The 17,439-nt window shown below is 42.3% G+C and overlaps 1 protein-coding gene across 1 annotated transcript in view; it reads left to right on the plus strand.

Moving 5' to 3' along the window:
- LOC145358431 (nuclear receptor subfamily 5 group A member 2-like) overlaps window positions 1-17,439 on the plus strand; it is an 83,556-nt gene that overhangs the window by 14,557 nt on the left and 51,560 nt on the right. The window contains exon 4 of the mRNA XM_080212501.1: window positions 16,697-17,337. Coding sequence (XP_080068627.1) covers window positions 16,697-17,337 — 641 coding nt within the window. The remainder of the gene's footprint in view (window positions 1-16,696; window positions 17,338-17,439) is intronic.

Here is a 17,439-nt window from a genome sequence, read left to right on the forward strand (position 1 = left end):
CCCTAGACACATCCTCATAGAACTCCAGTAAATTTGTCAGACACGACTTCCCTTTAACGAAACCGTGCTGCGTCTGCTCTATCAAGCAGTTCCCCTCAAGATGCCTCGCTATTTCCTCCTTGATGACGGATTCTAACATTTTACCTACAACAGACGTTAAACTAACCGGCCTATAATTCCCTGCCTTTTGCCTGGCACCCTTCTTAAACAACGGCGTAACATTAGCCGTTTTCCAATGTTCCGGCACTTTCCCGGAATCCAGCGACGTCTGGAAAATAATCACCAAGGCATCCACTATCACCTCCGCTATTTCTTTCAGAACCCTCAGATGCATTCCATCTGGTCCTGGGGACTTGTCCACAATCAGCCCCTCCAGTCTGTCGAGCACCGCCTCTCTAGTAACAGTAATGTCATTGAGACCCTCCAGTCCTACCACCTTTCCATCTCTAACACCCTAACACCCTAACATAAGCAGAATGTTTCTATGGCTTGACAGCACCATCCTGTTAGTGTGAATATCATTCAAGTGGCATGAAACAACTAGCTTCATCTGTTGCTCAAGTCTTTGAAATACCTTGTCTTTGCAGGATAATCTGAGGTAGACTGGGCACTTTTCAGCACCAATGAATTAAACAATGAAAAGCTTCAACAACAAAAAGTCCTTTTTTTCAGCATTACTATTTAGACATTGTCACCAAAAGGGTTCCTGAGTTTGACTGCACTAAAAATTGGCTAAATTCACATTAATGATGCAGGGGTGCCTTTCTCAGATCATCACTATGGTTGGATGGTATGGTGGAAATGTATCCCCTGCAAAAGGATCATATAGAGGGAAATCTATTCACCACAAGCAGTATGAACCTTTATAAAACACTGGTTACACCTCAGCTGTGGAGTGCTGTGTTTAATTCCAGGCAGCGCACTTCAGAAAGGGTGTCAACACCTTGGAGAGAGTGCAAAAGAGATTTATTGTCAAGGTGACAGGTAATAGGCACTTCAATTATGTGGCAAGACTGGAAAAGCTGGGATTAGTCTCTTTAGTGAAGAGATGGTCAAGAGCAAATTCAATGGAAGTGGCAGATGGCATGGTAACCAGAGGAGACAGATTTGTGATTGGTGAAGGAACTAAAGGTGACATGAAGAAACTTTTTATTTTACACAACCAGTTGTTATCTCAAATGCACTGCCTAAATGGTAGAAGCAGACTCATTAACATTTGAAAATAAATTGGATATATACTTGAAGAGAGAAAATTACTGGGAAAACGGAAAGAGCAGGGAGTGAGATTATTTGGATAACTCTACTAAAAGCCAATAGAAGCAGGATCGACCAAATGGTATTCTTCCCTGCTATGCTGTTTCATTCAATGAAGCTATGATTACTGAGACAGTATAGAGGGAATCTCTGATGGATTATGGGATAATAATCAATTCACAGCCTGCATTGTTGGAATAGTACAGAATTAATCATTTTTCATTTTCGTGTGTTTGGGAAAGTATAGAGTGAATTTATTCATACCTTGCTTTATTGGAAAAATATAACGGTACTGGGCACAAATCCCATGGCACAATTGCCATGGCACAAATCCCATTTATGGCCATTAATTTCCCTGAGGGGGCTAAGATTAGATTTGTGCTGGTGAGATCCCGATTTGAGATCTTCCCCATTCCCAGTTGATGATGGACTCAGGTTCATCCCCACCTAATTTCCATGAATTTAAATACTTTCCAACATAATGAAAGGGCTTGATGCTGTAATGTCTGCCTGCAATGTATCCTCCCCCACTCCTGGCTGCATGAACACATCCTCCCCCACCATGGCGGCGTGATGTCACGTCAGTGTGGATCACTACTTGTTTTCAAAAGCAAAAACCTGTTGTGATGACCACACCGGGGGCATAGAGGTGCCTGGAGGCCCCAGGACATGAGAGATAAAGCTAGGCAGTGTCACTGCCAGTGGGCACTGCCAAGTGGGCACATGAAGAGGGCAGTGCCAAGGGACTCTGGCATGGGGGTAACCCTCCTCCATTTGGGGGGTAGGTTGCCCTTGTCTGTGGTGGGGGGGGTGGTGAATGATGGAGAGCCCCGATGACTTAGATGGGTGCCCTAATGCTTGGGGGATGAGAGGGGACCCACTGGTAGGAATCTATTCACCCTTCATCTAACTTATGTTTTGTTGATAATATAAAAACAGAAAATATTGCCTCAGCAGCACAGTTCCATCTTAGTGCTGAGTGCAAAAATGGCCCAACAAAAAGAATACAAGTCCATGGGACTCTCCTGTTCTTCTGCAATTTCTGTGGCTTCCCAATAGCTTCATATCCATGAGCCTGTTGCTAAAAATTAAATAATAAGAAATAACATTTTTAAAATATATTTTGAGAACACTTGACCAGATTTATTCACGATTACATTTCATGATTGATCAGAAAGCAGTTTTGAATCCCAATCATGAAATATAAATACACGGTCTGTTTGTTGTCAGCTAGATGTTTGACATGCAAAACCATCAGTTGCCAAACCAAATAACTGAGAATTCACATAAGCAAAGCTTCACTTAGCCTGACAAAGGGTAAATACTCATTGAGACACCAAAGCTTGTAGAATGTAGGCTCAGGTTGGCAAGTCTTCAATCAGTGATTGATTTAGGTTTAATTTCTCATCACCAGGCATACAGCTTGTGACCAACTTGATTCCAAATAGTTCATGCTTACTTTGCCTTGTCAGCAGCAAAACTATTGGTCATTAGATAACTGTCATTTCAGAACGCAGTTGATGGACAATAGACACGAAGAACACACCACACTAAAAAACGTGTGCAGTCACTTATGTTCTTGACCATATTTAGGATACGAATACCTCACCCATTGAACAGGGTTTTACTATTTGGAGGTGGAGCTACAGAATTAATTGCTTATCTTTGTGACTACTTTGATTAATAGCAGAATGAGTCTTGGAGAGATGTTTGGACAATTTGACTTCATGCAACTAATTTCCAAGCTAGACATCACCACAGTTAGAAGAAACCACAAACAATAGCATGCATTATGTCACGATGATATTCTAGATACAACAATCAAATACTGCATATAAGACTTGGGTATCACCATTAACTTAACACGTGGAAGGAGCTTTAGCAAAGTTACATACCACTATGAGGTTGACTTCATCTTTGAGGTACAAAATTATTCTGATTTTACTGTTGGAAAACAATTGTAAAATAAAAAGATGTCATCAATACTTACAAATAAATTATACTATACTTATAATGTAGAATAATTTATTAGTGAAATATGATAAATGTATAACTATGCAATATATGTATAAAATCTACAGTATTACCTAGATCAAATATACAAAACATTAAAAAATTGTACAAAGGCTACAGTTTGTACTTTCAAAGTGTACCATAATAAACATTTTGTACAGCTGATCAAATTCTGTTACACTGTAGAAGTGTGTAAAACATTATACACAAACCTAGGCTGTTGTTGAGGCCAACAATAATTTTAATATTAGTTTTAGTCTTGTTTCTGGACATCAAAATTTAACATTATTTGATTATAAACCCACCCATGACCCTCACTGCTGACCCTGGTAATTATTTGCAGGGTATGAGATATGACAGGCATCTGAGAGCAAGGGATGCAAGAACTCCTCAATTCTGGGAGTACAGGTCCACAAATCCTTAAAAGCGGCAGCATAGGTGGAAAAGGTGCTGATGAAAGCATATGGAATGCTTGCCTTCATCGATCGGGGCATTGAGTATTAAAGTTGGCAAATTATGTTACGGTTGTATAAAACATTGATTAGGCCACATTTGGAATGCAGTGTTCAATTCTGGTCACCTACCAGAAGGAAGTGGAGGTTTTAGAGAGAGTGCAGAAAAGGTTTACCAGGATGTTGCCTGGTATGGAGGGTATTAGCTTTAAGGAGAGATTGAATAAACTGGGATTGTTCTCCCTGGAAAAATGGATGCTGAAGGCAACCTGATAGAGTTTACAAAATTATGAGGGATACAGATAGGGTGGACAGTTGGAAGCTTTTTCCCAGGGCAGAAATGATAATTACAAGGGGGCACAAAATCAAGATAAGGGGAGAAATGTTCAGTGGAGATGTGCAGGGGAAATCTTTTGCACAGAGAGTGGTGGAGGCCTGGAATGCACTGCCAAGTGAGGTGGTTGAGGCAGTTAGGTTAGCTACTTTTAAGACTTACCTTGATAGGCATATGAACAAATGGGGAATAGAGGGATATAAACAATTGATTAGATAGATAGACGTGATTGGGGCAGGCTTGGAGGGCTGAAGGGCCTGTTCCTGTGCTGTACTGTTCTTTGTTCCCTGTTCCTGGCATTATAAACCCATGGCTGATCATCCCTACTGCTATACCTCTGGACTTGTAAAGGGCTTACCAAGACCTGCAAAATCCCTGATATATCCAGGCAGGAATGCACTGATGTTTGTTTCCATAACCTTACGAAGTTTTGGACTAATGCTATTCTAGATTTATGATCCCAAACATTAGGCATATTTTAGTCTGGGGAAAACATTTAAACAAACATTCTGTTTTCATTTTTAGTATTCTAGTCCTTGTGAGATTATCTTCCAGAATGTGTACTTCAAATATAAGCATAAGAGCTCAAATATAAGTATGTTTTAAGAGTTTTTAGAAGTATATAAAAAGGAAGAACAGTTAATGTTCTTCCTTTACAGTAAATGTTGGTCCCTTAGAAGCAGAGGCAGGAAATAATTTCATGAGAACCGAGGAAATAGCAGAGGCGTCGAACAAATATTTTGTGCCTGCCTTTGCAGTACAGGACACAAGTTTATCATCAGAAATAAAGGGTAATCTAGAAGCTAAAAAAATGAGGGAATTAGGGTAATTAATAACGGTAAAAATAAAGTATTGGAGCAACTCGAGGGCCTGATGGATGGCTCACTAGGCTTCTGATAAAGATAGCTGTAGAGATGCTGAAAGTACCAGCAATGATTTTTCCAGAATTACTAAGAATTAGAAATGTTCCCATCAGAATGGAAGTCGTTATAAATGTAACACAATCTTTCATGAAAAGAGGGGGAGAGAAAACAGGGAACCCAGAACAGTTATTCTAACATCTGTGAAACTATTATTAAAGAAGGCTTAACAATGAACCTAGAAATATAAAGCATGATTAGAACAAGTCAACATGGTTTTACAAAAGGGATATCCTGTTTGATGTATTTATTAAAATTCTTTAAGGATGTAAATAGTAGGGTAGATAAAGGGGAACCAGTAAATGTAATATACCTGGCATTCTTCTTTTAATTCTTTCATTGGATGTGGGCAACATTGGCTAGGCCAGCATTGGTTGTCCATCCCTAACTGTCCTTGAAAAGGTGATGGTAAGCTGCTGTCTTGAGCTGGTGCATTCAGTGTGGTGTGGTTAGACGCAAGTGCTGTCAGGAACGGAGTTCCAGGATTTTGTCCCAGCAGCAGTGAAGGAATGATATAATTTCAATTCCGTATGGTGTGTGACTTGGGGCCTGATTTTACCATTTTCATTCTAAGTGCTGAATCTGGGCGCAATTCAGATCCAACTTAGAAATCTGCTTTCAGGCCCCCCCCTACACACTTAGCCTGAAAACAGAATCACATGTCTGAATCATGCTGTGGGTGGGGCTTAGCGCGCCCGAAACAATCAGAGGTCTGAACTGTGCATGCACAGTTAGAAAAAAATTGAAAATCGTGCCGCTGTCACAAAAAGCAGATAAAATGGCCTGAGAGCAATAGCCCCCACAGACATCATCCCCACCCCTACAACATAACTGTCCCCCTTATCCACACAGCACCCCCCCCCGCCATTACTCAGTCCGAATGCAATTCCCTGCCCCCTTTCTCTCCCACCAATTGCCCACAGAGTGGCAGCAGACCCTCCTGTCCCCCCTCCCCCCCACCCCCCCCGAGAAAGTTCATGCCTCCCCCACCCCAAACAACGATCGGGCCTCCCTCCTTCCTACTAGAGAATGATCGGACCCACCTCCCTCACTCTGCCCCAAACCATCAATTTGAGCCAGAGAGCCGTTGGAAGCTCTGAAGTTACCTCTTCAGAAGCTGGAGCGCCCAACACAGACTTTTTGTCAAGCGTGTCTGTTTTACACCGTATCTAAACATGCAAATGCGATGGTAAAGGGGGAAATGCTGATAAAGTTGGGCAGGCAGTTCATTTATTCAATTTAAATGCATGCAAATGCACTTAAATTGTGGTTGCGCCCATTTTGGGCATGAATCAGATCGCGGCCATTCCCGGGCCTTGGTAAAGTGGCAATTTGCATGGACTCAGACGCGGATCACATTAATGGTCTCACACTGGACTTTACCATGTTTTCACACCCAAAAATGGGTGCAACGCAATGGTAAAATTCGGCCCTTGGTGGGGTGCTTGCAGGTGGTGGTGTTCCCATGCATCCGCACCCTTGTCTAGCTAAGTGGAAAGGTGAATTGAAGGGAGGACACAAAGAAGTTGCAAAGAAATTATAGGCAAGTTAAGTGAATGGGCAACAAGATGGGCAATGGAGTGTGATGTGGAGAAGTGTGAAGTTATTCTCGTTGGTTGATAAAGATAGAAATGTGGAATTTTTTTTTAAAAAATGTGGAACTTAAAAATGATGATATTTGGAGAGATATTGTTCCACAGAATGCAGGAAGTTAGCAAGTAATTAGGAATACAAATGACACGTTGACCTTTAAAACAAGGGGATTGGAGTACAAGAATGAAAATATCTTGTTAAAATTGTGCAGGGTCTTGGTGAGAATACATTGGATTACTATGTGCAGTTTTGGTTTTATATTTAAGGAAGGATGTAATTGCAGGCAGTACAGTGAAGGTTCATTGAATTGGTCACTCAGGAGTTTAAAACAATGAGAGATAATCTCATTGAAACATATAGGCTGGAATTCTCTAGCCTTTCACTCTGACGGGGTTCTCTGGTCCTGCTGTAGTGACCGGAGATTTGGCTGAGCACCAAATTCTCTGTCCTCACTTGCAGCCATGGCAGGGCATGAATGGCCAGAGAATTCTGGCTATAATTTTCTGAAGAGGTTTGATAGGGAAGTGCTGAAAGGTTGTTTCCTCTGGTCGCGGAGTCTAAAACACAGGAGGCGCAGTCTCAGGAAAAGGGGCCAATCAATTAAGACTTGGATGGAAAGGAATAACTTCACTCAAAGAGTTGTGAATTTTTGGAATTCTGGGTGGTTGAGCATATTTAAAGCTCAGATTTTTAGAGTATCAGGGGATGTGTGGAGCGGGTGAAATAAGCTATGATTACATTGAATGGTGGAGCAGACTTGCATAGGCCACATTCCTGCTCCTGTTTTCTGTGCTCTTCTTTCTTATTATAATTGTTATTTCACATATCAAGCAGCTCAAAAAATCTTTAAATTATGATTAACAGGGACCTGAATGGATAGAATGAATTTAGGGAATTGAATTTCCTTTCCCCTTTCCATTTCAGTACAAGTCAGGTGGAATGTACCTGAAGTTCACTCTGTCAAGATGGACCTCAATCTACCTATTCCTCTGGTCAGGCATGGTCACAATGTTCCCCTAGGGCAGAAACATCATTGACAATGTATTTACTTAAATATCCTAGCACAATGGTAATGACTGTCAGCTTCAGGTCCGATCGGTGCTGTCCATAAACAGCTGCTTGAGAATTCCAATACTCCTATTGTTGCTATCTCCACTTAACTATTTAGCAATGGAGCAGCTCTCTAGCAGCCTTTCCTTGACTTTTCCAATCTCCATGGTTCACTTTTAATGAGACCTGCTTAAAGGAAGGGAGATAGGAAATTAATCTGGGATTTGAGCATTAAACAACAGTCTTAACGGCAACAAAGCACAGTTATCCTGAAGGGTATTGTCCAATTTCAAACAATTGGAATCTTAAATCACATCCAATCAGAGATGCTATTGCTTAAAATAACGGTTCCAATCAAGTACTTCACAAATTACAATTGTAATTGTCACTGAACTAGTAATCCAGAGACCCAGGTAAATGCTTTGGGGACCCATGTTCTTGAAACCCAGGACACATAGGAAACATCAAAAATAGAGGCAGGAGTAGGCCATTCAGCCCTTCAAGTCTGCTCTGCCATTCACTTTGATCATGACTGATCATTAAATTCAATATCTTGATCCCCCTTCCCCTCCATATCCCTTGATCCCTTTAGCCCCAAGATCTGCATCTATTTTCTTATTGAAATCACACAATGTTTTGGCCTCAACTATTTTGTGTGACAGCGAATTCCACAGATTCATGACTGTCTGGGTGAAGAAATTTCTCCTCATCTCAGTTATAAAAGGTTTACCCCTTATCCTCAAAGTATGACCCCTAGTTCTGGGCTCCCCCACAATTGGGAATATTCTTTCTGAGTCTACCCTGTCTAACCTTGCTAGAATTTTATAAATTTCTATTAGATCCCCTCTCATGAATACAGTCCTAACACATTTTATTCACTAATGCCCTTTAGGGATAGAAATTTGCTGTCCTTACCTAGTCTGGCCTACTTGTGACTCACAGCAAACGTCTTCTGCAATGGCCAAGCAAACCACTCAGTTATATCAAAATAGCTAGAAAGTCGACAGAGTAAAACCAGACAGTCCACCCAACATCGATTTTGCCGTTGTTGTTTCCAGTGCCTAACCCCTGCTGACCATGCATAGTCCTCCATTCTGACATCTGGGGCTTGTGCCAAATTTGGGAGAGCTACCTCACAGACTAGTCAAGCAACAGCCTGATATAGTCACACTCACAGAGTCATACCTTACAGATAATGTCCCAGATACCACCATCATCATCCATGGGTATGTCCTGTCCCACTGGCAAGATAGATCCAGCAGAGATGATAGCACAGTGGTCTGAGTTGCCTTGGGAGTCCTCAACATCGATCCCAGAACCCATGATGTTTCATGGCATCAGGTCAATCTTGGGCAAATTTACCTCCTGCCAATTACTACATAACACATAAAGTGGGTTCCCGGACACGCGTCCTTTGTTTGAATAGAGGGGAGTATGGTAGGATGAGAGAAGAATTGGCGAATGTGGACTGGGGGAGTGCGTTGGAAGGTAGGTCTGCTGAGGAGCAGTGGAGGATCTTTAAGGAGATCTTTCTTGGTGCTCAGCAGAAATTTATTCCGATGGTTAAAAAGGACAGTAGGAAGAGAGGTAATAAGCCGTGGATAACGAAGGAGGTGAAGGAAAGTGTTAAATTAAAAGCGGAGGAATTTAGAGTAGCTAAGAGTAGTGGGCGAGAAGAGGATTGGGAAAGGTTTAAATGTCAACAAAGATTGACAAAGAAGTTGATAAAGGAGGGTAGGAGAAGCTATGAGGCTGGGCTAGCACTTAATATAAAAAAGGATAGCAAGAGTTTTTATAAATATATAAAAAGGAAGAGGCTGGCTAGGGTGAACGTTGGTCCTTTAGAGGATGAGAAAGGGGAGCTAGTGGTAGGGGATGGGGATATGGCTAAGGTCTTGAATAACTTTTTTGTTTCTGTCTTCACGGAGGAGGACGTGAATAATTTGCCGGGTGTTAGCGATGGAAAGGTGGTAGGAATGGAGGGTCTTAATGACATTACTGTTACTAGAGAGGTGGTGCTCGACAGACTGGAGGGGCTGATTGTGGACAAGTCCCCAGGACCGGATTGAATGCATCCGAGGGTTCTGAAAGAAATGGCGGAGGTGATAGTGGATGCCTTGGTGGTTATTTTCCAGACGTCGCTGGATTCCGGGGAAGTGCCGGAAGATTGGAAAACGGCTAATGTTACGCCGTTGTTTAAGAAGGGTGCCAGGCAAAAGGCGGGGAATTATAGGCCGGTTAGTTTAACGTCTGTGGTAGGTAAAATGTTAGAATCCGTCATTAAGCAGGAAATTGCGAGGCATCTTGAAGGGAATTGCTTGATAGGGCGGACGCAACACGGTTTCATTAAAGGGAAGTCGTGTCTGACAAATTTACTGGAGTTCTATGAGGATGTGTCTAGGGCAGTGGATAGAGGAGAGCCGGTGGATGTGGTCTTTCTGGATTTTCAGAAGGCGTTTGACAAGGTACCTCACAAGAGGTTATTGCAGAAGGTCAGGGGACATGGAGTTGGGGGTAGGGTGTTAGCGTGGATAGAGGATTGGTTGTCAAATAGGAGGCAGAGAGTGGGGGTCAATGGGTGCTATTCGGATTGGCGGTTGGTGACTAGTGGGGTGCCCCAGGGGTCGGTGCTGGGGCCTCAGCTATTTACCATTTATATAGATGATCTGGAGGAGGGAACCGAGTGCAGGGTGTCGAAATTTGCTGATGACACCAAGATTGGGGGAAAGGCAAATTGTGCGGAGGGTGTGGAGAGTCTGCAGAAGGATCTAGATAGGCTGGGCGAATGGGCCAGGAAATGGCAAATGGAATTTAATGTTGGCAAGTGTGAGGTGGTCCACTTTGGTAGGAAGAATGGTAGGAAGGACTATTACTTACGTGGCGAAAAACTGCAGCAGGCGACGGTGCAGAGGGACCTCGGGGTCCTTGTGCATGAGTCGCAAAAACCCAGCTTGCAGGTGCAGCAGGTGGTCAGGAAGGCGAATGGGATGCTGGCCTTCATAGCGAGGGGGATTGAATATAAAAGTAGGGAGGTCTTGCTGCAGCTGTATAGGGCATTGGTGAGGCTGCAGCTGGAGTACTGTGTGCAGTTTTGGGCGCTGCACCTGCGCAAGGATATTTTGGCCCTGGAGGGAGTGCAGAGGAGGTTTACTAGGCTGATACCAGAGTTGAGGGGATTGAGCTATGAGGAGAGGCTGAATAAACTAGGCTTGTACTCGTTAGAGTTTAGAAGAATGAGGGGAGATCTCATTGAGACGTATAAGATGATGAATGGGATGGATAGGATAGAGGTGGAGAGACTCTTCCCGCTCAAAAAAGACAGTAGGACTAGGGGGCACAGCCTCAAGATAAAGGGGAGGCGGTTTAGAACGGAGTTGAGGAGGAACTTCTTCACTCAAAGGGTGGTGAATCTCTGGAATTCTCTGCCCGTTGAAGTGGTGGAGGCTGCCTCGCTAAATATTTTTAAGAAGCGGGTTGATGGGTTCTTGATAAGAGAGGGGATTAAGGGTTATGGGGAGAGGGCGGGAAAGTGGAACTGAGCCACAACAGATCAGCCATGATCTTATTGAATGGCGGGGCAGGCTCGAAGGGCTAGATGGCCTACTCCTGCTCCTATTTCTTATGTTCTTATGTTCTCAACTGATGAATCCGTACCCCTCCATGTTGAACGCTACCTGGCAGAAGCACTGACAGTGGCCAGGGAATAGACTGTATTCTGGGTGAAGGACTTCAATGTTCATCACCAGGAGTGGTTTGGTAGCACCACTACTAACTGAGATAGTTGAGTCCTGAAGGACATTGCTGCTAGAGGGGTCTGTAGTGGGTGGTGAGGGAACCAATGAGGGACAAACATATATGACATCATCCTCACTAATCCGCCTGTTGTAGATGCTTCTGTCCATGAAAGTTTCAGTAGGACTGACCACCGCATAGTCCCTGTGCAGACTACATCTCATCTTTACATTGAAGATATCCTGTATCATGTCCTGTGGCACTACCCCGTAGTAAATGGGATAAATTTCAAACCGATCTCACAATTCAAAACTCGCCATCCCTGAGATGCTGGGAACCATCAGCAGCAGCAGAACTGTACTCACCACAATCTGTAACCTTGTGGCTTGGCAAATCCCCCATTCTACCAAGCCAGGGTATCGACCTTAGATCAAAGAAGAGTGCAGGAGGACATGACAAGAGCAGCATGAAGCATAACAGGGCCAGCTCAATCAAGCCAATTACCACCCCATCAGTCTATTCTTGGTCATCAACATAGTAATAGGAGTCATCAACTGTGCTCTCAAGTGGCATTTGCTTAACAATAACCTGCTCATTGACCCTCAGTTTGGATTCCATCAAGATCACTCAGCTACGGCCCTTACTACAGGCTTAGTTCAAACATGGACAAAAGAGCTAAACTCCAGAGGTGAGCTGAATGTGACTACCCTTGAAATCAAAGCAGCATTTGACTGAGTGTGGCATCAAGGAGCCTGAGCAAATTCTGCGACACAACTCTGAGGAACTTCTGTGATAATGTCCAGGAACTGAGATAATGGGAATTGGGGGAAATCTCTTTGCTGGTTGGAACCATGCCTAGCACAAAGGAAAATGGTTGTGGTTGTTGGAAGTCAATCATCTTAGTTCCAGGACACAACCATAGGTGTTCCTTGGGGAGTGACCTAGCCCTAACGATCTTTAATTGCTTCATCAGTGACCTTCCTTCCACAATAAGGTCAGAAATGCAGATGTTCACTGATGATTACACAACGTTCAGCACTTTCATGACTCTTCAGATACTGAAGCATCCTGGGGTTATCATTTGACCAGAAACTGAGCTGCACCAGCCAAATAAATACTATGGCTACAAGAACAGATGATGTGGAGATACAAGAACAGGCCAGAGGCTAGGATTCCTGTGGCAAGTAACTCACCTCCTGACTCCCCAAAAGCTGTCCACCATCTACAAGTCCAGAGTGTGATGGAATACTCTCCACTTCCCTGGATGAGTGTAGCTCTAACAATACTCAAGAAGCTTGACAGCACTCAGGACAAAGCAGTCTGCTTGATTGGCACTCCATCCACAAACATTCACTCCCTTCATCCCTGAAGCACAGTTGCTGCAGTATGGTATGTACCATTTACAAGATGCACTACAGGCGCTCATCAAAACTCCTTTGTTAGCAGCTTCCAAACTCAGGAGTGCTACCATCTAGAAAAAGGACAACAGATGCTTAGGAACACTACCACCTGGAAGTTCCCCTGCAAGCCACATACCCTCTTGATTTGGAAATACATTGCTGTTTCTTCACTGTCGCTGGACCAAAATCTTGGAACTCCCTCCCTAACAGCACTGTGGGTGCATCTACACCTCATGAACTGCAGCAGTTCAGGAAGGCAGCTCATCACCACCTTCTCCAGGGCAATTAGGGAAGGGCAATAAATGCTGGCTTAGCGAGTGAAGTCCACATCCCTTCAATGATTAAAAAATAATTATATTAAATATTAGAAAAATGCTGCTGACAGTGAATAATGCCACAAAGTGGGGTCGAGGAGATAGCGGTGGCCATATTTTTCCCTTTACTCTTTAAACATAACACCCTATTCAAGGAACAGTTACATCACCACCAGAAGCACAAGTTGGAAAACAGAGAAGGTCTCCAAGTTTTGTCAATCAACATTTGTTTCACAATCTATAATCTAAAATCGATTTGTTAGGAGACAAGTTTTAGAACAATACCTTGTGAGAATCTTCAAAATTGCACTTGATCTTGAAAGATCTATGCCACAGTTCCAGATGTTTGGTAAGTTTATATTCTGGTCTCCTCCTGCATACGATCAACCAGTACTGAAAAACAAAATGAAAAAGTACCATGCAGCAATGATACTTGCAGGATAGTATATGCAGCAGCCACAGTTATACTGCATCTATGCTGCAATTATTTTTCAGTGGTATCTACAGCCATCTGTCTCCAAACCCAGACCACATGTGATCAGTTTTGGCACTGGTCCTCTTTCTGCTTCCACAGGATTGTTTTCCAGCTCCATTGTCCTTAACATTTCAGAGGCTCCGGTAAGATTCCAGCTGAACCGTCGAATCCTCCAATGAGCAGCAATCATTGTATTGCAGCTGTGAGAAAAAATTTCCCAGAAAGGAGAGTCCACATTCTATAGATAAATGAAGGGAAGACTTTTTTACACATCAGTGTCCTAAATAGGGTGGAGTAATTCATACTTTTCTGAGGTTCTCTCCAAACAGAGAAGATCCCAGCCACAGCAGACAGATTCCAGCCTTCCTAAGACCACAAGCCCAAATATTCGAGAGTCTCAGAGAGGATGTTATGTACCAGCGAAGCAGGTCATGGATGATATTCATCCCACTGTGTGATCTGGTTGAAATCAGATACGTGTTGATTTGTTTCTTCATACTTGTATGATACAGTGGGCAGAGCAAGGATAACAGAACAGATGTGCTCTCTAATCAAGCTACTCACAGCATATTTTCATGACCAGTAACCCTCCCCCGTGCAACTCTGGACTGTAGCCATTCAGAGCTGTGTTGAGGCATCAATGTGCCTCTCTAGTTGGAACGGAGATCCATGTCTGAAATGACCTCTTTACAGGTCTCCCAAGCAAAATATCACTCAATGATGCTTTCAAATCTGAAGATATGTAAGAGAAGTATGTTAGAGCTTTCCTCAAGTCTGATTAACATGGTTTACTTTAGATATTTTGTGTAGCATATTCATTAAAATGTTTAAATAGATGTATAATGAAAATTATTCAGGCAAACACTGTTATGTGAATAAGTAGTCACATATGTCTTATTTCCCTGCAGAGTAAGATTATTTTATATACCTGTATTATATATATACAATGTACACTCACTGTTATCTGGTGTTTGCCTAATCCATGTCCTCCTACTGATTCTGTAAACCCAATGAGCTGAGCTCTGCAGGATGCCATTAAGCCCAATCCCTGTGTCCACATTAGGATTGCCATTTGAGGAATATTAAGGATTAGCACCAAAACTGAACATGGTATTTCGAATGTGGCCTCGCACAGTATTTATACGAGCTTCTACCAGGCCAAGTTGTGAAACTCTGGTGCCTAGTTCAATTAATCAGCCTATTTGCCTATGTATTAATTCTATCCTTGCTCAATTCAAACAATAGCCCCTGGGTAGTCATCAGGAGTGTCATCGACCTTGCACAGCACCAAGGCCACTTGCGACAACCTGTTACTTGTTGGCTAGGATCTCCAAACTGGGGATTGAACTTTGGATGTTCGTGGCTTAGATGACTCAGTCCCATTACAGAAAATCATCTTTCACCCACTAAACCATTAGGAGATCTGACTCAATAATGAATTTTGATTGAAATCTTAGGGGCTCATCATGCAAGATACTTGATTAACCTTATTGCTGTTGAATAGACTGAGACCCAGACCTAACAGAGCAATATTCCTTCAAATAGCAGTAAGAAATGTCAGAAGCATCAGAATGCGGTTATCAAATGTTATACCAGTCACATGATCTGCTCTCGATCGTGAATGCACCATACAAACTCTTTTCATTATATTAACAAAGAGCAGCATAATTTAAAGATCCTTAGCTTGTTCATGTCAATATATTTTGTGTTAGCCAACTAATGTTGTTCCTTATGCATTTTTCCATATTCTAATGTTTTTAGAATTGGTAAGTGGATAAGTTTGTGTAACTCATCAGAAATCATCAAAAGTAATTGAAATTGGAAGGAGTTTTGAAATCCAAAATTGGATTATTAGGTGATCTCTATCTGTTGCAATTAGGAAAAGGACAAACATTCATTTGCTTTTTTTTGTGAATTCATGTTAATTCAATGTCTAAGAATCGTACTCCTCAGCTCCTGTCATTATTGAACATTAAATCAAATGATACAATCATTAGATTCAATAATCTTAGAATCCCTACAGTACAGAAGGAGGCCATTCAGCCCATCGAGTCTGTACCAAACACAATCCCACCCGGGCCTTAATCCCGTAACCCCACGCATTTATCCTGCTAATCTCTCTGACACTAGTGTCAATTTAGCATGGCCAATCAATCTAACCCACACATCTTTGGACTGTGGAAGGAAACCAGAACACCCGGAGGAAACCCATGCAGACACACGGAGAAAGTGCAAACTCCACACAGACAGTGAGCCGAGGTCAGAATTGAACCTGGGACCCTGGCGCTGTGAAGCAGCAGTGCCATCGTGCTGTGCATGATGATGATGGTAATAACTTATCAATTGGAGCCTTTGCAATGTTCTGTTGTAAATACAATGCGACACCAAACCCATCCCTGGAGACCATTATTGCGTAAGAAGTCTCACAACACCAGGTTAAAATACAACTGGTTTATTTGATAGTAAACCCACGGTTTACTATCAAATAAACTGGTTGGACTTTAACCTGATGTTGTGAGACTTCTTACTGTGTTTATCCCAGTCCAACACAGGCATCTCCACATCATGACTACCATTACTGCGCCCAGTGATCTTCAATCTTTATCTAACACCCAGGCAACATTCATTTCTGTGTCTTCTTGGGGGTCCCTATTTACTTCTATCAGATGATCTATTAATATGGTTTATCAATGAAATAACCTCTGGCCACACAATTCAATTGCTGTTTTATGATAGGTCCATCTGCATATCAAACAATATAACTCAAAGAAGTTGCCCACTCAGCATTTTGTTGCAAATCACATATGGAAAAATTCTTAAAGAGAAAAAGAAACAAAATAAGAACGTTCAGAAGCTTTGCCAAAAAAAGTTGAAAGGTTGAAAAAATCAGTTTATCTTAGTTCTAGGGGAAAACAGTGATATTTTTCTCTTTTTGATACTAATTTTCCTTCATCCCTACTCGGAGATTACTTGATGAGTTTAGTAATAAATATTTGCATGTCAAACAATTTCATAAAGTTTTGTTGACTCCTGAACTTGTGAATCTTTGAAGATTCATGCCTGGTGTACTCCTAATACCAAGTGTTTGAAATAGTGTGCTATCCTAATTCTTTCTGCCCAGATTGAGTTGATGAGTATTCTTTTTGCTTTCTTAACTAGCTGTCCGTGCAGACAGAATGAGAGGAGGAAGAAACAAATTTGGACCAATGTATAAGCGGGACCGAGCCTTAAAACAACAAAAGAAAGCCCTGATACGAGCAAATGGCTTTAAGCTAGAGACTGTTCCTCAAATGGTGTCATCGGGACAGACTGACTATCCACACTCAACTGCCATGCATAATATACATTCTGTGTCCAAAGGCATGCCATCTAACCCAACCACTTTACCAGCTACAGATTATGATAGAAACCTATATGGAGCGCCATCAATCGGCATGTCTGTGCCAAACCATGGAGCACTGCCAAACTATCAGTACACATCGTTTCATAACCGGACAATCAAGTCTGAATACCCAGACCACTACGCAAATTCACCAGAATCTCTGGCTGGCTACCCCTATCCAGATACCTATCAATCCAATTCTCCTACAGTCCCACAGCTGATTCTAGAGCTCTTACGGTGTGAACCTGATGAACTTCAAGTCCAAACTAAGATTTTGACATATCTACAACAGGAACAGGCCAATAGGGGAAAACATGAAAAGCTTAGCACATTTGGCCTCATGTGCAAAATGGCTGACCAGACCCTCTTTTCCATAGTTGAATGGGCACGCAGTTGTATATTCTTCAGAGAACTTAAGGTAAGACAATCTTCAACTTGATGAGTGTAAGTTGTTGCTGAGGAAGTAATCAATCATGCTATTTTGCACTTGACTAATTATATTGAGTACTGTTTCTTACAT

Source organism: Carcharhinus amblyrhynchos, chromosome 25 (assembly GCF_965287045.1).
Source record: "Carcharhinus amblyrhynchos chromosome 25, sCarAmb.v2.hapA, whole genome shotgun sequence".
Taxonomy (NCBI): Eukaryota; Metazoa; Chordata; class Chondrichthyes; order Carcharhiniformes; family Carcharhinidae; genus Carcharhinus; species Carcharhinus amblyrhynchos.